The sequence below is a fragment of the Heterocephalus glaber genome, unplaced genomic scaffold, assembly GCF_053883595.1.
Source record: "Heterocephalus glaber isolate CG9 unplaced genomic scaffold, H.glaber_assembly_v1.0 deba00001463, whole genome shotgun sequence".
Lineage (NCBI taxonomy): Eukaryota > Metazoa > Chordata > Mammalia > Rodentia > Bathyergidae > Heterocephalus > Heterocephalus glaber.
In genome coordinates, this window is record NW_028258310.1 from 11255964 (window position 1) to 11281426 (window position 25463).

General features: G+C 43.5%; 1 protein-coding gene across 10 annotated transcripts in view; it reads right to left on the minus strand.

Annotated features, from left to right (window-relative positions):
• Ablim3 (actin binding LIM protein family member 3) overlaps window positions 1-24243 on the minus strand; it is a 121348-nt gene extending 97105 nt beyond the window's left edge. For 8 of the 10 annotated variants that reach the window (XR_015438853.1, XR_015438852.1, XR_015438851.1 and 5 more), the window contains exons 1-2: window positions 23915-24243; window positions 23470-23569 (exon numbers count right to left, since the gene is read on the minus strand). Coding sequence is in view for 1 of the 10 variants with exons in the window: in XM_004854377.4 (XP_004854434.1) it covers window positions 23470-23482 (13 nt within the window). In the remaining 9 variants the exon portion in view is untranslated. Of the gene's footprint in view, window positions 1-2989; window positions 3196-23469; window positions 23813-23914 lie in introns of those variants that run through there. The other 2 variants (XR_015438846.1, XR_015438850.1) reach the window with 2 other exon arrangements.
• Between the last annotated feature and the right edge of the window lie 1220 nt (window positions 24244-25463).

A 25463-nucleotide genomic window follows, 5' to 3' on the forward strand; every position in this document is an offset into this window, starting at 1 on the left:
GAGCATGCATGAGAATTCCTGGATGTCTCATCAAAACACAGGGTTCTGAGCCTCTGAAGCTCAGTAGGAAAAGGCAAGGGCTGAGAATCTGCATTTCTAACAAGGTCCTAGATGATCTAGTGCTGCAGGTCTGAGGACCACATTTTTAAACCCATTGACCTACAGCACAGTTCCCCTGCATACAGTTACTTTTACATGTTTTATTTCACCATCAGAGTGTAAATTACTTGGGAAGAGATGCTACTCATGTCTATATACCCTGGAGTATTCTTGTGGGCAGTCAACAAACATTTGGACACACCCATAGGATGAGATGAGGAGTTACATTTTTGGTCGGAATGAATTTGACAGGTATTTCCTACAACAGGTATTTCTTGAGCCCACAGAGAAGGTAAAATGTAAGAGACTTGTTCCCAAAAAGTAACGAGAACAGGAAATGTTTGTGGCTAAACCATGCTGTAGTAGAAATCACAACACAGTCAAGTTCACCACTCTGGTAGAAGACCAAAACCCAACTGAAATCCATCAAATGGTCAAGCAACTTTCACTGCATACAACATAGTTACTGTGCACATATGTGTGTGGGGTTGGGTTTGTAGTAGGTAATGACACATAATAGAAATACTAAAGGTTATCTACATACCCTTTATGGGAAATAAAAAGAGAGTACATTGGGAATCAGAAAGAACAATTATGGGCGACCAAATGAGAAGGACTCACCTGAGGAAAGACACCTTCCCTCAAAAAAAGCAATGGAAGAAGCAGAGCCTCCCTTCTTTGAGACTAACAAGCACAGACTTCCAATAAGGGGAAGACAGAATTTGGGCAGGGACTGTCATGGGGTGAGTGTGCTCCCTTGCCTCCCCCTCAATCCATATGTAGAATTTGAAAACAGGGACTTTAAACAGAAAATTAGTTAAAACGAAGTCAATATGGTAGGCCTTAATTGAATGTGATTCATTTCTTTATAAGAAGTGATGATTAGGACACAGGAATGGGAAGAGAAGACCATGTGAGTTCACGGGGAGAAGATGGTCATCCGTAAGCCACAAGGAGAACTCCAAAGAAACCAGCCCTACCTGCTCCATGACCTAGAACTTCTTCCTGAAATGTGATTAAATGATTTTCTGTTGTTTAAGCTACCCAATGTGGCATTTTGTTAGGGTAGCTTTAAAAAATGAATATGGACTCCAAATCAGTATTTTAAGTAACATAAAGGATCTAAAAGCCACCAGGAAATCAAATTATGCAATGACCCTGGAAGAGAAGGTACCCGCCCTATCTCCTATAGTCCCAGTCTCATCATCTGCTGCCTGGAGGGTACAACGGGTCCTAACTGGTCTCCTTTCCCCACCCATTCTCCACACAGTGGTCAGAGTAACGCTCTCAAAACGCAAAACTGATGATGCCTAACTCAGACTCCCACCACCTCCAGTGGCATTTAACACCATTCAATGAATTCCTTTTACTCTTGGGATGAAGCCACAGTCCTTGTTAGGATCCAAAAGGCTCTATGTAATTTGGCCTCCATTGGTCTCTGCCCCATCTCAGACCCTGCTCCCATCTGGCAGCCACACTGGCTTTCTTCTTTTTTTCCCCTCCCAATGCTTCCTGCTTCCTCTGCAGACCTGTCGATTCCCACTCCAAAGAAGGCATGCCAGAGATTCTTCCAGTTTTCCTCAATTCCATATCCTGGAAAATGCATCCCTGGGCAGATGTTTTTAGCAGGGAGAGGGTGTGACTGCTCACACCTTACTGCTTGTGCCAGGGCAGCCATTGGTATAGACTGTCTAAGGAGCAACTGTCAAAGGTCAAGAGTCTGAGTGAGAGGAGTGGAGTAGTGAAAAACGAGGTCTGCCAACAGGTACACAGGATGCTCTTTCCAGTTGAGAAACCAACAAATCCTGCTGACGGCAAAACTCACCAGGGAGTTGTAAAAGGAGCTGGAACGTGACAATCTGGGTCTGTCAGCCAAAACAAGTCACATGCTCTGATGGGCATGATGAAAGGGTTCTTTCTTTTTGGTCTGGGTTGCTTGTTGCCCTCCAGACACAAAGAGAAGCAGCAAAGCCTTTATCCTATGGCTACTGTCCTGTGTTTCTTTTTGTTATCCTTTAATTATAGAGACCATGCTTTCTGAATGAGATACTAAAATACATGAATGGCTGCATGGTCCAACAATGGGATGAAATATTTGAAATTAGGACAGTTGTGTATAAGCATGGTAGACCCACAGTGAACCAACTCTTTTTACCTTGCCCCATTTACCTATAACCCAAATAAAGTTGAATTTGTCTCATGCTCAGTTTCTGTGCAGAGTTGTATTAAATTTTAATGGTTAAAAGAAACACAGCCAGCAATCAAAAGTAATAAAAAAGCAATTCAAATCTTCTTACTGTCTTCTCTTTCTCTTAAAGAACAGCCAAGGGAAGAAGGCATCTGCTTAACAACTAGCAAAATAGAATCCTACTCAAAGACTCTCTCATCCATTGCCTCATTTGACTGTCACCAACCATATGACGGAGGGGAGGCAAGGATCACTCCACCTGCTTTAGCGGCAAGCAGGCCAAGCCACAGGGAATTGAAGAACTGTGCCAGACACCAACGGAGGCCTAGTTCAGTCAGCTATTCGTTCTATATCTGTGCAATATCTACAGAAGCATGTAAGTAGACCCCTGTCTACCACTCTGCTTCCTAAACTACTAGAGGATTTTCCTGACACTGTGGGCAATAGAAGATGATTATTGCCAGCATAAGTTAAGGAAACCCCAAGAGATTCATTAACATTTGATTCTGAAAACCTTAGCTAAGTGTGGTGTTTTGACAAGAAAGGGGCAAGTATTAATGAAGCACACGCGTATTTTTATGTGATTAGCCTGTCTAATCTAGATAAATGCCAAAACAAACAAACAAAAACACAAAAACCACCACCACCACCACCACCACCACCACCACCACCACCTATAACAATAACAAAAACCAGCCCTACCTCTCTGAGAGCCAAGGAGCCATCCTGTCCTCAGCTGATTCCAGGAACCATGGTTCAGTAATTAACATGTAGGCGAGAGCCTCAAATTCACTGGCACAGGATAGAATCTCAGAGGAAAAACAGAGAAATTCCAAATCCCACTCATATAAAGGGCTTATTGACAATTGAAAAGAATACCGATTGCGAGGGAGACAGCCAGGAAAAGAGAAAGCAGAATTTGGGTGATGGAGGAAGCAGGTGGAAGGGGGTGGATTTCTCACCTAGTTCAAAGCAACTTGGATTTTCCCCAACAACTACTTTAAGTCTGTACCCTCAAGAGGACTTTCCTACCAGCTACAGAGCATTTCCTCATGGCACTGACGTCATCGATGCCCAATCTGGGTCAGTACATACATTCTAGCTGAAAAACAGATGGTTTGGGAGCGCTCCCGTGGGGCTTAGCTGTGGGAGATGCTTGATTGGCCTGGACTCAAGGGAAGCCACTGGACACAGGGTTAACTAAGGGGAGAGAAAGCTCAGTGAGGGCAGTGACACTGAAGCCCAGGAAAGCCAAGAGAGAAGGTGGTTTGATTAATAGGAAGACAGATGGGGAGGGGATCGAGGCCAAGAGGTCCACAATTGGCCAAAGGACTGAAAGGTGCTCAAGAAGATGAATATAGACACATGTTCATTCCACTTGCTCCTTGGCCAACTGGTGGGCAGGGATGAAGAGGGCCCTGGAGATGAAGGATAAGTCCTGTGTGCTATGTGGTTGGCCTAGTTTGTGCTGTAGATTAGTCTCAACCTGTGGGTGCATGCAGAGACCCCACGTTATAGGCCAACAGAGGGACCATGCAGCATAGCGGGAAACAAAAAGTGTCCTGATCTTCCTAAGGCCATGATGTCTTGAGGCTTCTCTGAATCCCTTGACTCAAAAAAGCTTTTCTTACATGAGCTTTATCCTCGTGTCACTTTTTTGCCACCCACCAAGACCTAGGGAAGACCTGGCTCCAAGCAGATCATCTGGAGCCAGCACAACCAGATTACAAATTTACTGGGTAATTTCTATGTCTTAAGGACTGGGCTATAGCAGCTAATAAAGCATCATGTTTTCTATCCTTTGGGATTTTGTAATTCCATGGGAAATATCTGCAATAAAAAGTAACACAAATAGATATTTACAAAATGGGTCAAGTAGAATTAAGGAAATGAGTGAGCGAGGGGTAATCTGAACATAAAACATTTCAGCTGAGACTGCAGGGACAGGGGCAGCCAGCCATAGAAGAGCAACAGAACAATCCAGGTGGAGGAACAGCATGTGCAAGAGCCCTGAGGCTGGAGATCATACAGTGAGTTCAAGGAGGCCAACGTGGTTGGAACACTGGGGCCAGAGAGACGAGCAAAAAATAAGTTGGAGAGGAGGCACTTGAGCTGTACAATGCTCAAAGGTTTTACAAAGCTCCTTTGCATGTATTACAGTGGAAATAGCTCTTGGAAGTAGGCCAGGTGGATAGGATGTACCCACAGAACAGATGAGAACACTAGCCTTAGAGGTCCCAGAGTTAGCAGGGGGCTGAGATTTGAAGTAGGTTCTGTTTCTACACCTGGACTCTAGAGGAGAAACACATACATGCACGTGTGTGTGCACGCACACACACATATGACAATTCACAATAATGACATATCTAGACCTTAAGTAGAAAGAGTTTTGACAATTATATAAACAACATCTCAATCAACACAGGGCATATTTTAATCACTCCACAGTTTGCTGCACTCTTTTGTAACCAGTCACTCCTTCCAATCAAAAGCAGACTCTGTCATGATTTCTGTCCACATAGATTAGTTTCATCTGTTTTTGACCTTCATATACAGTATGCACTCTTTTATTTCCATCTTCTTTAACTCATTATGTTTCTGCAATTCATTCAGATTATGGTGTGCATCAATACTGTACTGTGTTACTTTTTATTGCTAAGCAGTAATCCATTGTGGAAGTGCAACACAATTTGTTTATCCTTTTGTAGATGAACATTTGGGGTGTTTCTAGCTTTGAGCTATTGTGAATTAAGATGATGCCAGGAACATCCTTGCATAAATCTTTTTGTAGATGTATGTTTTCATCTCTCACAAGTAAACAGCTAAGAAAAGTGTTGCTAGATCATAGGGAGGTATACACTGAATTTTTATGAAAATATCAAACAGCTTTGCTATCATTTTACATTCTCACCAGAAATATATGAAAAATTGTAGTCACTTGGATGAGGGCAAACAGGTGGTTTTAATTTGCATTTCCCCTGTAACTGATGACGCTGAGTTCCTTTTTATGTGTTTATCAACTGTTTATATGTTCTTTTGATGTGTCAGGATTCTTAGCAGTTTTTACTTATTTTAATATTCTAGGAAGTCACTGCTTACAACAAGGTCATAAGCTATTCTCCTATATTTTATTCTAGAGGTTGTATAATTTTAGCTTTTACTTTATGTAGGCCCACGATCTATTCTGAATTGATCTTTGTATATTGATGTAACAAGAGTCTTGTAATTGAACTAGTGATAGGTAGACTTGTCAACTTGTCTTTATTTTAATTTTATTTTTACTTTGTATTGTGGCATAACTTACATAGAGTCAAATTTACAAATCTTAAGAATACAGTTCAAAATACTCTATAGGTATATACACATATCCAAGCCACCACATTCAGATTATTTCATGACTCCTTTTTAGTGTCAAACATTTGTGTGAGTCTCTCTATGCTTTAGTATTACATTTAAGTAATACTTAACAGTGGCTTTTGCCATGTTGAATTTTCCCAAACACATGCATTTGACAGTTATTATGCATTTGAATTTAGGTGCACACAAAAATTTGTAAGCTCCCGAAATAATTTCTTGGCTTCTCAGCAGACTGTGGTTCACAGTTGGGAAACAAATATGCTATCCTGGGCTGACACGTGATTTCTTATCTACAGGGAGCTGATAATCTAAGAGAGATGCTAAGAAATGAATATGAAGACCATGTTGATTTATAGCAAATGACCTGTAACCATGATAACGTTTTAAACTGAACAGAGACTTCAGAAGAGAACATAAAATCATGTCAGAGTGAATGAGAGATTGCTGGATGGAAGCATATTTTATCTAAAGATCACTAGAATTTTGATAAATGGGGGAAATTATAGGGTAATTGCCAAGTGGAAAGAAAGGCTAAAAAAATGCCTTTTTTGGGGATCCTTTTCAGCTGTAGTTTACAGAAACCCACTTGAAACTAGTTTAAGCCCAAAGGGAATGTGTTGGCTTTTACAACTAGGAGGTCTAGCATGGGGCAGCTTTGGCTTCAGGCAGAGCTGGATTCTGGTGCTTTCCTATATAATCAGAGGTATGACTGTCTATTTTTCAGCCAGCTTCTTCCCATATGTTAGAAACAATGGCCGTTGGTATTTCCAGACTGTCATCTCCTAGCTCTGCAACCTTACAGGATGAATACTTCTTCCTAATGTCTCCTTAGCCAACTCCAGGAGATACTCCACTTGGTCTATCTTGAGTAAATGTCCACTGAAGAACAAAGCCTTGTGCCAGAAAATGCTCTGACTGGCTAGTCTAGGTCAGGTGCCATCCCCTGAAGGAGGAGCAGAGCCCCCTACACTGACAGCCCATTGATACTACAAGGAGATGTGACTATGGTCTCCTGATGAATTGGAAGGAGGGATGATTAAACATGCTGGGCAAACACTTTAGCTAGATTTAATGACAAAGGAATGTGGGCTCTGAGTAGAAAATGTTAATACTGGGCAACAAAAGCAAAGCAGGACACATCACAATCCTGGACTCCAAGTTATACTACAAAGCTACAGTGATAAAAACAGCATAGTACTGACACAAAAATAGACATGTGGATAAATGGAATACTATAGAGGATGCAGGAACAACCCCAGACACACTCAGCTACCTGATCTTTGAGAAAGGAGCCAAAAATATATGCTGGAGGCAAGATAGCCTGTTTTCAAATGGTGCTGGGGAAACTGGCTATCCACATGCAGAAGATTGAATCTTGACCCATTTCTCTCACCATGTGCTAAACTAAAATCAAAATGGGTCAAATATCTAAATGTTAAAACAGAAACATTTAACTTGCTGGAAAATAAAATAGGTAAAATTCTTGAAGACATAGACATAGGCTAGGACTTTCTGAACTCCAATTGCTCAAGAAATAACATCAAGAGTGAAGAAATGGGACTGTATCAAATTAAAAAGTTTCTGCATAGCAAAGAAAACAACAGAGTGAAGAATCTACAGAATGGGGAAACATTTTTGCCAGCTACACCTCAGACAGGATTAATATCTAGAATGTATAAAGAGCTCAAAAGAATTACACCCCCCAAAATAAAAGACCCAATAAAAAATAGGCAACTGAAATGAATAGATACTTCTCAGAAGAATAAACACAAATGGACAATAACTACATGAAAAAATGTTCACTGCCATTGACCATTAGAGAATTGTAAATTTAAACAACACTGAGATTTCATCTTACGCAAAAAAGAATAGGCATCATAAAAAAATCAAATCAAATAATAACAAATGTTGGCAAGGCTGTAGTGAAAAACGAACCCTCCTAAATTGCTGGGGGGAATGTAAACTAGTACAACCATTATGGAAATCAGTATGGAGATTTTTCAAAAAAACTGAAAGTAGAAATTCCATTTGACCTAACTATTCCCCTTCTAGACTTCTTTCCAAAAGAGTTAAAGATATCATATTACAGCAATACATGGATACCAATGTTTATAGCAGCATAATTCATAATAGCTAAATCTTAGAAGTAGTGTATCTGTCCATCAATAGACAAATGGATAAAGAAAATGTGGTATCTATATACAATGAAATACTGCTCAGTGGTAAAGAGGGATACATTTGAGTCATTTGTATGTAAGAAAATGGACACAACTTGAAGACATAATGTTAAGTGAAATAAAGCTTAAACTCATAAGCTTAAATATCATATGTTTCTTTCATATGAGAAGTCTAGAGTATAAATGAAGTATAGAGCAGAATGAAAGACAGATGGGGGAAATAGGAAGATAAATCTTTTGCAAATGGAAGCGGGAGCAAGGAATGGAGGATGGGGGAGGAGCAAAGGGAGGGGGATGTGGAAAGAAGTGTGATATGTTGTATACGTGTACCAACTACCCACAATGAATGTAATCACTGTGTGTCTAGAGTAGAGACAGGGGGAGGGAGGGGAAACGGAAGGGAAGGGGACTAAAAATAATTAAGATATGTTAAGTATATGCATTTACTCCCTAAAGTGAATATAAACATTACATACTACAAATGTCTACTAGCAAAATAAAATTAATTTTTAAAAAGAACATGCAATCTAGAATACATAAAGAACTTAAAAAAAATCAGACCTCCCAAATTTAAAGACCCAATCCAAAAACGGGCATCTGAAATGAACAGACATTTCTCAGACAAAGAAGTGTAACTAGCAAACATATGAAAAAATGTTCAACATCACTGATCATTCAAGAGATGCAAATGAAAACAACACTTAGGTCCTACCTCACCTTGGAAAGAATGGCTGCTATCATGAAATCAACCAATAACAAATGCTGGTGGGGATGTGGGGAAAGAGGAACCCTGCTCCACTGCTGGTGGGAGTGTAGACTGGTGCAAGCACTGTGGAAATCAGTATGGAGATCCCTCAAAGAACTAGGACTGGAAGTCCCATTTGACCTAGCTATTCCTCTACTGGGTATCTTCCCCAAAGAATTAAAAGAATCATACCACAGTGACATATGTGCACCCATGTTCATAGTAGCACAATTTGTAATAGCTAAAACTTGAAAGCAGCCCAATTGCCCATCAACTGGAGACTGGATAAAGAAAATGTGGGTTTTTTAATAAAATGGAGTACTACTCAGCCATAAAAATGATAAATTAGAGACATTTATTGCTAAATGGATGCACATTGAGGCGATACTCTTAAGTGAAATAAATAGGACACAGATGTGTAAATACCAAATAGTTTCTCTAGTGTGAGAAACTGAAAGTGTAAATAAGGACTAAAAGGTATAACAGATAATATGAAATAGGAAGAAAAGGGGCAAAGGGGAAGGGGAAGTGGGAGGGGCAGGGGAAAGGAAAGAAGAGAATGGAATTAATATGAGAGAATGGAATTAATATGAGATAATGGAAAAATAGGAACAAAATCTTTGTAAATAGGGAGGGATGGAGGGGTTGAAAGGAGGGCAGGGAAATGGGGAAAAAATAAGAACCAAGAGAGCTTATGTAAAGGTGCAAATTTCCACTGATGAATGTCATTATATTGTACACCTAAAACGTGCCAATAAAGTTAATTTAAAAAAAAGAATATGTAAATAGAAGGTGAAGGGGTAAGGAACTTTGCTCTCGATATTGATGCACTGACATGGAAAAGTGTCCTGTATGTTCTTTCCATAATGGGAGAGTCTCTGGTCTGAGTGAAATTTTCTGCAGCCCAAGATGCATTTCCTCAGCAGCTCCTAGGACAGCTTGCATAGAGTGGTATTTAGTGGCCACTTGACAAGTCATAAAATACCAGTGTGTGAATTATGGGTTTTGCTGAGTATGAAAGCAATAAAAAGAGCTGTAAGCGCTCTGGTCCTTTCTGTATCTATCTTTCCAATAATCATATTTCAAATAAACTCCCGTGAGATGACAAAGGTGAACTAGATTAAAAGGATTAAGCATTTCTTTGTCATCATCTTGTTTTGGAATCTCAAAGTTGGAAGAGAACTTAGTAGTTGTCCAGCATATCAGTTAACAAGCTGGCTCAAGGGAAAAAAAAATCTTCCATTTTTTTTGTAAATAAATTTTATCTGGCAGCCTTATCTATTTTCTTTTTTTTTACATATTTTATGCTGAAAAGACTATTTGCTCCTTTAAAGGAGGTTTGTCAACCCCTGGTTTAATATGAAATGATTCCTTTTTTTTTTTTTTCAAAGACACTTTCAAGCATGTATTCTTTATTTTTTGGTACTGGGGATCGAACTCGGGACCTTGCGCTTGCGAGGCAGGCGCTGGAACCACTGAGCTAAATCCCTGGCCCCTAATATGAAATGCTTCCTACTCAATTAGGATTCATCCCTGACTCATGTGTGGAATAAAAGCACATTATCCATGAAGTTCATAATAGGGTTTAACACAAGATAAAGTGCTCCTTAAATGTTAGCTAGTAAAGTCCTAGGTATCAGAGGTATCTTTGTTTCTTCTTTGCAAAGTAATGATCAAGAGATGACTGTATCATGAAAATATCATGTGATGATTTTATTTGTATATTTAAAAAAGTCTTACTAATGGATTCAAATATATTTCATTACTTTATTACCACCAACCATTATTGTGTGTTACCCATGTGCCACTATTAGGTGTTTCCACTGTGCTAAGTGTCTGACATCCATCCTCTCATTGAGCGCCCACTTTTGATTCTCATCCTGAGAGGAGGCAGAGCTTGGTTGAGGGAGGTAAAACAAGTCACTGGAGGCTGCACAGCTAGTAAGCGGCCAAGATGTGAACCCAGGCAGTCCGACTCTGGGGCCCAAGCACTTATGAAATACACTATCTTGGCTTCTTGATTGAGTCAGTAGTCCAGTTTTCAAAGTATCAGTTTGCACAGTTCTAGAAATAAGAAACAGATAGCAGGTGCATCTGTGGGCATAAGGGCAGTGTTGGTGAAGTAATTCACCTCAGGGCTGCAGAACCACTGCCCACTCATCCTCCCTGAACACCCCTCCCATACACAGTTGCACAGCATCACTTCATCTCACTGGCCTCTCACTGCCTCTGGGCTCTGTGATGCATCAGGTGACCCACGTTGCCAGGAGATCTCTTTAAATAATGCACAACTTTGGTCAGGTCACTCCTTGGCTCAAAACCTCTCATGAGTCCTCCCTAGCTATCCATTGTAACAAATACTCTTTCAGTTGGCATCTAAAACTCTCAAAGATGTGACCCTCACCCTGAGCCTTATTTCCTCACTGTCCACCTATTCATACCCTATAAGGTACACACAAACTGGTCTTCTGCACACTTCTCAAAATGCCTTGCATCTTTATTTTGCTTACTAGCCCTGTTCCTAGCCAAGGGCCCAGGACTAAGGAGTTGGATAATTCATTCATTAGAGAATCAATAACTAAGCCTTTCTGTCCCTCTCCTTGACTTACCATGAACTTGCTTGCCCCTTCAAGGTCTAGGTTGGATGGTACCTTCCAAGGCCTTCTAAAGGGACTTAGCATGTCACCTTCACTGTTTTTGAGGTACTGGGGATTGAACTGAAGCCTTTGCACTGAGCTATATCCCCATCCCTTTTAAATTTTTTATTTTGAGATGGGGTCTTGCTAAGTTTCTCAGTTGCCTGAGGTAAGCTAGAACTTGTCATCCTCCTGCCTAAGCCTCCCAGTGTGCTGGATTTAGAGGCTTCCCTCAGCCTCACCATGGTTTCCTTTACATTGGTCTTCCATGCGCATGCCTCCTACTTGGGAGGATGTGATCTGTCTTGAGCATCTTGGATCCCATGGTGCCTGGACCATTACCACCATATACAGTGAAGATCTGTTTTACTGCCCAAGTGTGTGAGTAAAGAGTGCTGGGAGATCCAACTGCAGGACCAGCTGTCCCAACCTATGCATTCCTCTGTGCACAGAAAACTGGAAAAGACAGCAAGAAATTGGAGGAAGGAGCCTCAGAATAGATGGATGAAATTTAGACACTGGGACCATTGCTTCCTGGCTCATGAACCTTGCCCAGGCGATTCACCTATGAACCTCATTTTCCTTTTATGTAAAATGGGGGGTTCAAAAATATCCCTCATTACATTTGTCCTTCCATATATTCACTCATTTTAAATTTGAGGTTTGAAGCTGATCTCTTCTTTGAGCCTCAGTTTCCTTTGTAAAATGAGGATAACACTGTGTCTGCCTCCTAGGATTTTCATGTATGCTAAGTGGCTAACACATGGGAAGAGGTGAGCCTGTGTCCCACAGATGCTGTCCTAAGCGAGCATCCCTCTGTGTCAAACACCATATTGTGTTTAGAGGACTTGACAGTGTGCAAAGCACACAGCCATCCTGTGACATGCAGTTGGAAGGGGATAAGAGACAGAAATGGAGTCAATGAGCTAATGAGCACAATACCAACTGTAGTTAGTTCTGTGAAGAATGATGAGACCCAGTGTGATTGGGTGATCTTCCTTAGATGCAGAATTCAGAGAAGGCCTGATATGATTGGTGTAAGCACTAAAGAAACATGTAAAGCATTTGCATTCAGATAGGCTACAGTGGGAAAAGAATGCCTCTTGATTGGGAAGAGGAGGAGAAAAAACTAGCCTGAGCCTAAGGAATCTCTGATGGGGGCTGGGCTTCTTTTTTGTTCCAGAAATGTTGCCTCCAGATCTGTTTTCCCTACATGTGACAGTCTCAAGCTCTGTCTCTGTCCTTTGAAAGAGGGGTCTATGGTTACTTGAGCTGGTTGCACCATATAATCCTGACATCACCGGCAATTCTTTGGAACAACCCATGCTGACTGTGAAAATATCTGATGGCATAGCCTTCTTAAGCCAGCCTCAGGCAGCAGAGATGGGATCCCTGGGATGTGTTTCCAGATCTCAAAGCACAGGATCAGACCTCAGGCAGCCCCTGCTCCTGTACACTAACAGCAGCTTGCAGTAGGAAGACTGGCACTTGGTGAAGTGTGCTTCAGGTGCTTAAAATAGATCAACTATGTCCTTAGACCATTGCAAAGCAGTCATTTCATTGGCCCTGTGGGTGCCTGTGAGAGCCAGAGATAACAGCCCATGGAGAAAGACCTGTGCTTTGCACAAAATTAAGCAGATGCCAGGAAGAAGCTTTGGAACTGATACTAGCAGCAGAAAGCGGATTCTGCCAGGAGAGGGGTGGGGCTGTTGCGGAAGCATGCAAGCAGTAACCACAGCCCCAGGAGCAATGGGGCAGCAATGTGGAGCCTATGTGTACCCCTTGTCTGGCTCCTGAAACACTTAGAAAACAGGGCTGGAAGTGTACAGGAGCCAGATACACCCCAGGGGCATTGTCCGATATCACTGAGGGAGCAGCTACACTCTCAGGTGCACACAAATATACACATAGAGCTGACTCATGTCCTTCATACCATCTCCCTAGGAGGTTTCAAATTCTTCCACCATGCTGGGCATACAGCTGTTGCTTACTGTCCTTCCTGAACACAATGCTTCAGACAGCATGATCGGGTTCTGCGTAGCAGTGCTCTGACCTCTTCTTGTCCATACAGCCTGAAATCATATTTCCCAGTACCCTACACTGCTGAGTTGCCTCCTTCCAAAACTGAGATCAGCCCCGCCACGCCCATCCTCCTGCTCCAATGGCTGCGACACCTTAGGACTTTAGGAAGCGGTGGCTGAGGAGGGAAGAAATCAAGTCATGTTTGGGAGTGGAAATAGCAAGATATGGAACACAGGAGAATGGAAAAGGAAATGTTGGGGAACTGCTTTCTAATCACCACCTTAGGTGTCTGGGTAGATAGCAGTTCTCAATTAACTAACACTGTAAGAGTTGAAGCAAGTCTTTCTAAGAATAATTTTATTATACTTAAGGTTGAATTTGAAGAAACTTGGGGACATCCAGATGAAAATCTAAGAGGACAGCCAGAAAGATGAGCCAGGGCTTGGTAGCAATATCTTTATCTATTTTTATCCTAGAGCTTAGTAGAAACAGTGGGATTTTCATTAATGAATTAATTTATCAAGTGTTTTTGAGTACCTGCTATGTGCCAAGTGCTGTGCTTTGCTTTTTATGAATTATTTGCTACCCTAATTTCTTCCAGGGGAATGGAGAGGAATCCGCCCTCAATGGAAGGAAAATATTCTAGGGAAGTCTTGGAGAGCCATATGGAATCAGCATTGTGGTATCCAGTAGTAACTCTTTAGCAGGTGCTTGTCTTGCTGCCACAGCACATGCTGTTGACTAGATGCCCTCAACTGGACCAGGCCTATCCTCTACAGTGCGTCAGAACAACCTTGCAACAGTTTAATCTTCAGGATGCTTTCATTTGGGCTGAAAAAGGTACCTAGAGTTCGGATGGTTGATCCAGAACTGCCTCCTTTGCTCTGGGCCCCACCACCTCCTCTTAGATTCCCTGGAAACAAAGCCAACTTCCAGGAGGTGGAGGTCAGACATTGTTAGCCCTGTTGTTTACCCAACTGTACCCAGTAGGATATGATATCACCCTTCTGGGGATTGGTGAGCAGAGGGAAATAAAGACCTATAAGCAAGATTCTTCTTCCTTCTAGGGGGCCTTCGTGGCATGGCAGTGTTGATCAACACACAGCTTTGTCCCATAGTCACCAACAGCTCAGCTGCAGTTTCCCATCTCTGCGTGAAGAGGAACTTGTCCAGACTTGATGTTATATGGGTTATCTCAGAATGGGGATTAAAAGTTCAAATGTCTGCAGTGGCAAGGCATTGTGTGAATGTATTTTAATATAAAAAATTGAGGTGACAGTGATAAAAACAGCACAGGACTGAAGAAAAACAGACTTACTGATCAGTGGAACAGAATAGAGGATGCAGAAACAACTCCAGGCACTCTCAACTACTTTATCTTTGACAAAGAGGCCAAATACTTTCACTGGAGGAAAGATGGCCTAACACATAGTGCTGGGAAAACTGTGGTTATCCACATGCCAAAGATTGAACCTAGACCCATATCTCTCACCATATGCTAAACTAAAATCAAAATGGATCAAAGATCTAAATATTAAAACAGAAACACTTATTTTGTGGGAGACAAAATAGGTAAAACTCCTGAAGACATAGGCATAGGCCAAGACTGTCTGAACAGAATCAAGAAATAATACCAAGAATCAACAAATAGGATCACATCAAATTAAAAAGCTTCTGCACAGCAAAAGAAACCACAATAAAGAGACAACCTACAGAATGGGAAAAAATTTTGCCAGCTACTCCTCAAAGGACTAATATTTAGAATATATAAAAAACCAAACCAAACCAAAACAAAACAACTAGACCCCTCAGTTTAAAGACTCAATCAAACATGGCCATCTAAAATGAATAGATACTTCTCAGATGAAGAGGTATAAATGGCCGATAAATACATGAAAAAATGTTCAACATTGTTGGCTATTGGAGAAATGCAAATTAAAAGAACACTGAGATTCTATCTCATTCCAGAAAGAATGGCCATCTTCAAGAAATCAAGTAATAAGAAATGCTGGCAAGGTTGTTGGGAGAAATGAACGCTTCTTCATTGTTGGTGGAAGTGTACTGGTACAACCACTATGGAAGTCCATATGGAGATTCCTCAGAAAACTGAAAATAGAAATTCCATTTGACTCAGCTCTTCCCCTTCTAGGTACCTTCCTGGAAGAGTTAAAGTCATTATATTACAGTGATACATGCATATCCATGTTTATAGCAGCATAATTCATAATAGCTAAATCTTGGAAATAGCATATATGTCCATCAACAGATGAATGGATAAAAAATGTGGTATTTATACACAACGGAGTACTACTCTGCTGTAAAGAAGGCTACATTTCAGTCATTTGTAAGAAAATGGATGCACCTTGAGACCATAATTTTATTTATTTATTTATTTATTTTTGGTACCAGGGATCGAACTTGGGTCCTTGTTCTTGCAAGGCAGGCGACATAACCACTGAGCTAAAGCCCTGGCTCAAGACCATAATTTTAAATGAAGTATATCAGACACACACACTTAAATAGTTCATGGTTTCTTTTATATGAGAAATTCAATATATAAATAAAGTATAAAAAATAAAAGATAGACAATAGGAAATAGAGAGATGGATCTTTGGCATATAGAAAGAGAACTAAGAGATGGAGGGAGGGGAAGGAAAGGGAGGGAGATGAGATTTAAAAAATATCGAGCTGTACTTGGGTAATTTAATAGGAAGTGAAAGTAATTGTAGCAAAGTAGAGACAAGATACACCATCCAAACCCAGCAATCCTACTGGCTGTCATCATGTAGGAAAACAGGGTCAGTGCTGCAAGATCTTCCAGTCATGTTTTGTCTTTAATAGAAGCAAGAAATCTCAATTTTGATTTTCCAATTTCTTAATGTTGACAAATAATTCAATTTTTATTAACTTGGTATAGGGTCAATAAAAAATATCCCTTACTGCTGACCACCAGGGGACCATTTTGTCCATCTGCATGATGACCATATTGGCTTGGTGCAGACCTAGTGTTCAGTAAACACTGTTAACAAATAATCCAATTCTTATTACTGGAAGTAAGTTGACTGGAGGAAACCAGTACCATGCCTATAAAGTCCCTTATACTATTGAAACACCGCAATGCATGGTGACTTGCATGGTAGGGGTGTGGGGAATGTACTTCAGCAAACAGACTGACTGTGGACATGCAAGTCACCTGCAGTTCTCTCGCATGGGGACCTTCTACATGTGACCTCTTCCCTTCAGGCTCACAGGAATCGGGTCCACCTCTGCTTGTCGGGGATGGCAAAGATAGCGTTTAAACAGGACCAGATAGACAACCTTTGTGACACTCATATTTAATAACTGTCAGCATCACACAGGGAGTGTCTGATATTTAGGGGGAAGCACACCACAGAGAAGTCTTCTCCAGGAGTCATTTCCTTAACAGACATGATACTGGGGACTGAATTGTGTCTCTCTACAGAGAGCTGAAGTCCTAACACCAGTTCCTCAGAATGTGACCTTATTTGGAGACAGTCTTTACAGAGAGAATCAAGTTAAAATTAGGCCAGGAAGGTGGGCTCTAATCCAATATGACTGGTGTCCTTATCAAAAGGGGGAATTTGGATATAGGCAGGCACAGAGAGAAGATATGAAGAGACAGTGAAGAGCTGGCCAGCCACAAGCCCAGGAGCCCTGCCGACACCTCGGTGTTGGATTTCTGGCCTCCAGAACTGTGAGACAGTACAGTCATCTCTGTTGTTTAGGGTGCCCAGTTTGTAATGTGTTACTGTGGTAGCCCTGACAAACTAGCACACAAGATTTATTTTTAATTTGCATTTGCTATTTGCTGTGCACCATTTTAAGCAATTCACAACGCCAAATTGATGTATTCTTTTTTTTTTTTTGGTACCAGGGATCAAACTAGGGTTGTTGCGCTTGCGAGGCAGGCGGGGGTACCACTGAGCTAAATCCCTGGCCCAAACTTATGTATTCCTGAATACAGCCTCACAAGGGAGGCCCTATTATCACCCTGCTCCCACCATGGCTATCATTAGAGATGAGGAATGGGGTACGGAGAACGTAAATGATTTGCCCAAGGACAGACAAGTAACAGGCAGGGATGGAATTTAAGCCCATTAAGAGCTACAGGAGACAATGTAGCCCCCAAGTCAAGAGTGCTTCCACCCTTCTGGTTGTTTTCTACTCTTCACAATGGTCTCTGGCAGGCCCTGGGTGAGAGCCAGTGGCTGACCACTCAGCACACAGATGCTATCTCAGCCAGATAACACTTTTTCCGGATAGGAAAGTTGGAGCTCAGAATTGATATCACTTCCTTTCTGCAATCCAAGTGCTCTTGAAATCACATTGTGATTTTCAGAGATGTGTTATGTTCATTTCGAATAATTTTTAAATTGTTGCTTATGTTATTCCTCTAACCCCCCTTAGTCTCAAGTAATCATGTGTCAACAACTGCTTCATTCATCTGGGAAGCACTGTTTAAACAAACATTCTATCCTTGTAGTATTCAATCACTTCTATCTCATCTGTTTCACACATTAGAGTTTCTTGAAAGGGTATCCTACTGGGTTTGTGTTTGTAACAGATCCTTTTCTTTCAGGAATTCTTGGAACTCCTGATCCAGGCAATGGCAGTGGCAGAGGAAGCTCATCTTGCCCCTGTGCCAGGGTCCTCTAATCTGAACTTCTGTGCCTCCCAGGACCCTTCTGCCTCCTCTTGCCCTGCACTGTGAACTGGGAGGCTGACCGTTACAGGCCTGCCCACTGCCTTCCTTGTCCTGTGGCTTCTGGATGGATCTGTTGAGCTGCTGGTGGAGGGAGGAGAAAGGGGTCAGGATACAGTATTTATCCCCCTGGCTCCTTCCCTGGAGCTGGGCTGACCGCTTTCCTGGAGTCAAGGACTACAAGTCCAGTCTTAACTCCCACCCACGGTGAGCTGGGTCTCTGCTGCCTTCAGGCTGCTGGTTGTGGTGGGTAATAGGCCATTTCTGCTTCTCCTTGCTTGCTTTTCTACACCCTCCACACATTTGTAGATTTCTTTTATTACACTCCCTTCAAATCACCCATCCAATTCACTGCCATAGCTCCGAGAGAATCCTCTTCTTCTCCTTCACTCCATAATATAATCAGGAACAAGGTCAAGTGGTCTTTATTTTCTAAAAGCTCTTTCTCCTTATTTATGTCTTTACAACCACCCAAATCCTGGTGTTCATACCCTTTCTGAACTAGGACAACTGTCTCTCACTTCGAATCCTAACTTCCTATCTTGCCCCTTTCAACTTAATTCACATAAAATAGCAGGTTAATAATCTTTCATTCTTTCTTTCCTTTTTTTTTGATGCTGGGATCTTGTGGTTGTGAGGCAGGTGGCGGCACCACTGAGCTAAATCCCCAGCCCTAATAATCTTTCTGAAGGCTCTGATTTTCCTATATACAAAACCCTACACTGACTACTGTACCAGCAAGACAGGGTAACTTCCAATCAGACAGCTTGCTTTTTATGATACCTTCATTTCAGAACTGGTTTACTCAACGGCCAATTCAACTTCAGATTCATCTCCATTCACTCATTCAATGCCAGTGAATTTCTCACAGTAATTCATTTACTCTTTACAAGAACCTTGAACATTGGCATTTTATTGCTCACATTTATACATGATAAAAATCAGGCTCAGAGACATTCTCTACTCTGCCCAAGAGTACAGAGGACACAGCACATCCTGAACTTGAATTCCGGCATCCATATCCCAAAGCTGGGGTTCTTACTGCTCAATGAGGCCTTTGTGGGCTTATGTGATCTTTGAGTACCCTCTCCAGCAAAACAAAGTCTACTCCAAAAGAGGAGGTTGTTAGTATGCCAATCCATGCTAAAGATCATTGAAGTGGCCAGAGGCAGGAGGAGGTCTACGACCTGGGGGACAATGTGCTGTTCCCATTGCTCATGCTGCACAGGATGCTCTGCACTTTGAGGGTGAGCCAGCCCTGGGGTTTGCACATAGGAAAGCCATAGCATTCAGGAGCTGCAGGGATTCTGGTGTAAGTGAGGAATATGAGATTTTATGGGGCATAGAGTTGATGCTGGTTTTCAGGACCATTGGTACATTATATGTCAACTCAGTCTCCCTTGGTTTTGGAACTCCTGGTATCAACATAGGAACTGGAACAACAACAAGGAGTATTGAAAGATATAGTGCTGTCTAAGAGTAGTACTCATGGCTCAGGACAGTGAGAGTGAGCAATCTGGGTCATAGAAATGCCCAATGTACAAACCAGAATGAATAAATACCTCAGAATGTGTCACAGCTGAGGGCCACATGGCACAGCCCGTATGGAGCTTGCTGTTTTGGTAGATGGGCTTCAATAAGTGACTGACATGGATGAGTGGGTAACAAAAGAGACCGGGCTTGGAAGGAACAGGGCCAAGGTCCACTCCTCAGGGAGACATTAGCAGGACAGGGGATTGGGAGGGCTTCTGCAGCTCTGGAGGGTGAAGAGGCCCGACTGGTGAAGTGTGAGAGGGGGCAGCAGGGGGGCTGGTGCTCAGGGGAGGGGCCTTCTAGGAGGAAGGAACCATGCAATGAAGACGGCAGGAACAAGCCCTTAGAGGGTATGGAAAGAGGCAAATGCAGACACGAAGACTGGTGCAATGTAGAAGTACTGGGACTGGTGAGGTCAGAGCCAGGTTACATGGGACCCTACAGAGGGAGATGTAGAGAGCAAATGTAGGGGAATGACCAGAGGGAGCTGGAGTAGAGGAAGAGAGACCAACTAGGGAGGTCTCTGTAGGTCAGAGAACAAGTGACAGATCCTTGGAATTAGGTTGAGTGCACTCAGGAAGAAAGAAAGTCTAGTGAAGCCCCCTGTAGAAGCCTAAGTGGCAATGATTGTTTCTTTCCTGATCTCTGGAGTTCTTTACCTAAGGGAGTCCAGGGCTTGGAATGAGCACAGGCTTTCTGGAGCCATGGTGGCTTGTTCCTGCTGCTGGAGTCTTGTTCCCTTTTCTAGGAGCCTCTACCACTGTTTCCAAGGGTCAGACACAGTCTGTTGTATCTACCCAGCTCTGTCTGCCACCCCACCCATCAGCTCCAAATTACCCCTTTCTCCCTGTTTCCCATTGATTGGCATGCCAGTGCTCAGTGAGATTTGAGAAGAAAAGACTCAACAAAACTAAAATCCTCACAGAGGAGTAACTCATTGAACTCTCCTGATTCTGTCATTTGAGAAATGGGTTTCTTAATAAAACAATTTACACATGTTTAGAAATAATTTCTTTGTAATTCCATTTAATCCTCAAAAATCATACTCCAGAAACATTTCTCAATTCATGGTGAAGGTCTGACATTCAAGGGGTTGAGTGATTCATTTGTTAAAATCTTAAAGCCAATCAGTGCCAATGGCTGCAATGATCCCCAGAATGATGACAACAGCCTGACCATCCGATTGATGATACGATTCCAGCCCTGTCCATATCACTCTGTATTTTACACAAAACATTAACATACAGTCTCCAAGTCATTCTAATTTTGCTGATGAGATAAACATGGTGAAGATGACACAGCTAATAAAAGTAATGAAACCCTCTGATTCTAGGGTCTGAGCTCCATCAACTCCCAACCACAGCCTGTGCGCTTCTCCAGACAATGTGATTAGAAATTTATCAATAAGCTTGCACTTCAGTGCTGGCATTTGAACCACTAATTAGGAATTGTACCCACTGTCAGATACATTATACATCCAAGTGCCTCTTGTAATCCACCAATTAACTGCATGATGTGAAATTGCCAAACACCAACTACAAAGTCTGTCCTACTAAACTGGAATAACAGTACTCTTTCACAGCTTGGGTGGGAGAGTCTGGGGGAGAGGCAGGAGGGAAACACCTTGTATGGTGGCTGGGGGTGGGAAGAATAAGAACCCCATAACTGGAAGTGAAAGAAACACTAAGGATGAGTTTCCATTAGGGACAGTTCCAAGCATAAGAATTGGATTAATGATTTCACATCTCAGAGGGGAGCATTTTTCCTTAAATCAGGTCAGCCATGGACCTCCTGCCAATGCTCTGTCCCCCTGAACTTATGGCCTTGTCACTCCTGTGTGGCCTGATTTCTGCTCTTTCCATTTGCAGACTTTCCGAGTTGGGGGAGACCTCAGTGGTTCCCAATCACAGAGCTACAGTCTCCTCTACAGTGCCCCCGTTCTGTGCTCAGAGAAGCATTTCCTCTTATGGGGAGCCCAGGAGCTCCCAAGGCAGCCCCAGCCATTCTGCTGTTTATTTTCCACTACCCTTGCAACATAAACACTCTACTTGTTTAGAAAAAGTAGATGAAGCTGGAATGGCATTGTCAGTTTTTGTCTTCTGCAGTGTTCAACTCTATTGATTGTTGTTTCTTTAAGAAAGAAAAATCTCGGGCTGGGGATTTAGCTCAGTGGTGCTGCTGCCTGCCTTGCAAGCTCAAGGTCCTGAGTTTGATCCCTGGTACAAAAAAAAAAAAAAAAAATTAAAAAAAAGAAAAAAGAAAAATCTCTGCACCTGCCTCGCAAGTGCAAGGTCTGAGTTTGAGCCCCAGTCCCCCCTCACCAAAAAAAAAAAAGAAAAATCTTTCTTTTTTTCCTAGAATTCTCAATGCTGCTAATTAGATAAGAGTTTTTTAGGATTCCAAAGAGACAAGAGGGCAGAATCAGTTGCTTATTCCCTTTCTTAGATCCTTGAAAAATAGATGAGCCATCTCTTCCTCAATCATTTGGTAGAAAAGGACTCCCTTATATATATATGTTTAAATTTTTTCTTTCCTTGACATAGTGAGAAAGTGACAGGCAAATTCACATCTTTATTTGTCTTGAAGCACACAGATATAAACACATGGCTTTCTAAGTCATAGGGTCTATGGGATTTTGCTGTTTTTCTGAGCCTGGTATAGAGCCAAAATATCATTCCAGACAGTCAAAATCAAGAGGCAAAATTTTTTGGCTGTAAGAGGCAGAGGAGTCCAGCCTCACTGCTTGCTTAGCATAGACATGTAATACACAAAGGAAGATGGCAGAGAGATGAGTCATACAAACACATAGTAAATAAATATATTTCACTTCCATCTCATTGGCTTTTGCTTTTGTTTTCCTCTTCTCTATGCCAACGGCCTTGAAATGGAGGAGGATGAGGAAACAGTGGGTTTTGGCTGGACACAGCCTCAACGAGGTGCTGATTTTTCTAGCCTGCCTACTCAATTGTAGCTTTTTCAGGAAAAAAAAAACAACTTGTAGATTCTTAGATCAGAAGGGTTTCTAAGGGTCTCTGGTTTGCAGAGGAGCACTAGAGATGTTAGTTGGGACTAACCGCAAAGTCATAAACCCAGGGAGGTGAACACAGGTAGAGTCCAAGGGCTCCACAACCCCCACCTGATGCTGGAAAGGCCCAGACTGGTGAAGCTGACAGCCAAGTAGAGAGTGAGACTCGAACTCAGCTGTGCTTTCCCAGGGCATCGCTCAGCCTGGACACCCCAGCTAGTGGCCGGGGTCAGAGGGACAACAGTGAAGAAAGGAGCTATGCCACCTTGTACTGCTGAATGCATTTCTCAGCAGAAGAAGCCCAACGCAGAAGCAAAATGTCTGGTCCTGGTTCTGCAACACAGTTGTTGCCTCCGGCACATCAGACTTGTCACCCAAAGGGTTTGGCCCTTTCTCTCCTGGCCTGGGGTGGAGTGGACAATCAGTCTTCAGTGAGTGGAGAAATCAGCCCCACCAGGCTGAGGGCCACAAGAGCTGGCTCTTTCCCAGCTTCCGGACCAAAGGTGCCTGCATGAGCATTTGTTTATCAAATTGCTCTTTTCCATCCCATTGCCTGCCTGTGCCCGCCCACACACCAGCCTCCCTGCCTTCCCCTGCTCCGGGACCAGCAAGGCCTCCATGGCTCTCCAGATGTGGACAGCGAGGTCTGCTGGAACCCCATGTCAGACAATGGCCACAGTGCTGCTCCCTAGGCCTTCCCAGCATGGCTAGAAGGAGACAGCCTTTCCCACCAGAGGCATCGGGTGCCGCTGATTATAAACATTAGCAAAATCATCACGAAAAGCCAGCCTCCACTGCTAGTCCCCTGTCAGGGAGCTCAGAAAGCATAGAAGGAATCGGGGGTTAGGTATCCACGCAGATGCCAGGCTTCCTTCCTCCTTCCAGGCAGCCGGGCTCAGGCTCCTGCACCTTCCGCCCCCCCCCCCCCCCGTTCCCATGGCAAAGGAGAGGAGGCTCCACTTACTGCTCGTGTTCATGGTGATGCCTTTGCACTGGGTCTTTCATTCAATACGGAGGCCCCGGTGGCTTTTGAAATCTTCCGTTCTCCCCACCTCACTCATCACCTGGGGGTGAAAAGGCAGTCCAGGGCCTGCTCGGTATCGTCAGGTGCTCTCTCCCTGCGCCGTCCCCTCTCCGCCAGGCTGGAGTCACCGGCCTTGAAGACTAGGGGACCCGCGGGCGCGGGTGAGAGCGGACAGCAGGGGGAGGCGGTGGGACGCGGCGCTCCGGCCCCGCTCCTGGGCCCCGAACCCGGGTAGCAGCGGCGGCAGCGCCAGCTCGCGCGCACCCCGCGCTCCTGCAGCCCCACGGCCCCGGAGCCCGAAGGGGGTGTGGACCGCGGGGAAGCAGGGCGGGGGCAGCGCGTCCCCGCCCGGCCTCGGGGAGCGACAACCCGCCCCGGGACCCACCTCTCGGCCCGCGTCGGGAGCCAGCGGCCCCTGGCCCGGCCCCTGCGAGCGGCTCATGAATCCCGGGGGTCGTCCGGGCTGCGGGACTCCAGGGCGAGCCGAGCGGAATAGGACAGCGCGCCATGCATGGTGTGGGCTTGAGGGGTGGCCCCGCGGGGGGCGCGGCCGCTCGCTGCTGCCACCTGCTGGACGCGTAGGCGCGTGTCCGAGGCCCCGCCCCGCAGGCTTCTGCCTGGGTCCTGGGGTGATGGGGATGGAAGGGACCCTGGGGTCCTAGGACCAACAAAGGGCTGCCTGAGAGCCTGTTTCCCCTGGGTCTGCCCGGAGTGTGCGTGCCAGCCAGTGACAGGAGAGCAAGTTGTCTTTGGGAGGGGTGTGAAGGAAAGGTTGGCTTTGCAGGAAGAAGAGTCCCACCCAGGCCTGGTGCTGAGTGGGGTGTGCCATCTAGAGGGTCACTGTGTCTGCCTGGCCTTCCTGAAGGGCGGGGAGTGGCGGCGGGGCCAGTGCGTGAGGCCGTGGGCATCCCCCAGCCTTCTCACCTACGTCCCCACTTCCCCCAGGTACTCTTTATGCCTCCTGTCACCTCTTTTCCTCACTAGAAGGTTAACCCCACCGAAGATAGAGTGCTGTCAGTAGGGTTCACCTCCTGGCCCCCAGTGCCCAGAACAGGACCTGACGCTGTGGTATTTACAGGAAAACCCATGTCTTTACTGGCTGTAAAATTATGCAGCTCTCAGAGTGCACCTCCAGCCTGACGCACTCTTCATCTGAGGAAAACAGCAAGCTTGTGGCTTCATGACTAACCTTATAGGCCCACCTCAGATTTTATGGTCAACTAGTTCTTCCCTCAAATTATTATTTTTTGGTAATTAGGTCTTAAAGGTATGTATTATAGACATTTGCTTTCTGAATAGTTTTGGTCACAACTGACCAAAATAGGGCGGGGTTCTTTACATTCTTATGACTACTAACTCTGTCACCTTCTGAGCCTAATTCATGATCACTGAAGCACAGCATTTGAGTGTTGAAAAATAAGACTGGGATAATACGCAATCCCTGTCCCTAGAATGACTTAATTAGAGCATGTGTAGAATCAAAAAGCCGTAAACACTCACACCCTCAACTCACAGACAGGGAAGTAGTGGGCCAGAGAGGCCTAACTCTCTCTGCTGTTACACATAGCATCTTGGGGCCTACCTAGACCAGATCTGACATCTGGTTCCATGTAAGAGTCTCAGTACTAGAGTTTGGGGTGTCTGGGTAAGGAAAGGTAACCACCCTCTTAAAACTGGAAAAAAAACATCTCTTAGATAAATAAAATGTCTCTAACTTATACAGGATGGAAAAAATTGATATGACTCATGACCCCAAGAGACGACAATAACCAAAGAATCTTTTTTTTTGGTACCAGGGATCGAACTCAGGACCTCTGATGAAGAATCTTTTGATAAATCAAAGGATCAGTAGATTTGATACATACTTTGACTTTAAAATTAGGATTATTAAGGCTTTATTCTAATGAGTGGGGATAAAAATAGCCCTAAGTGCC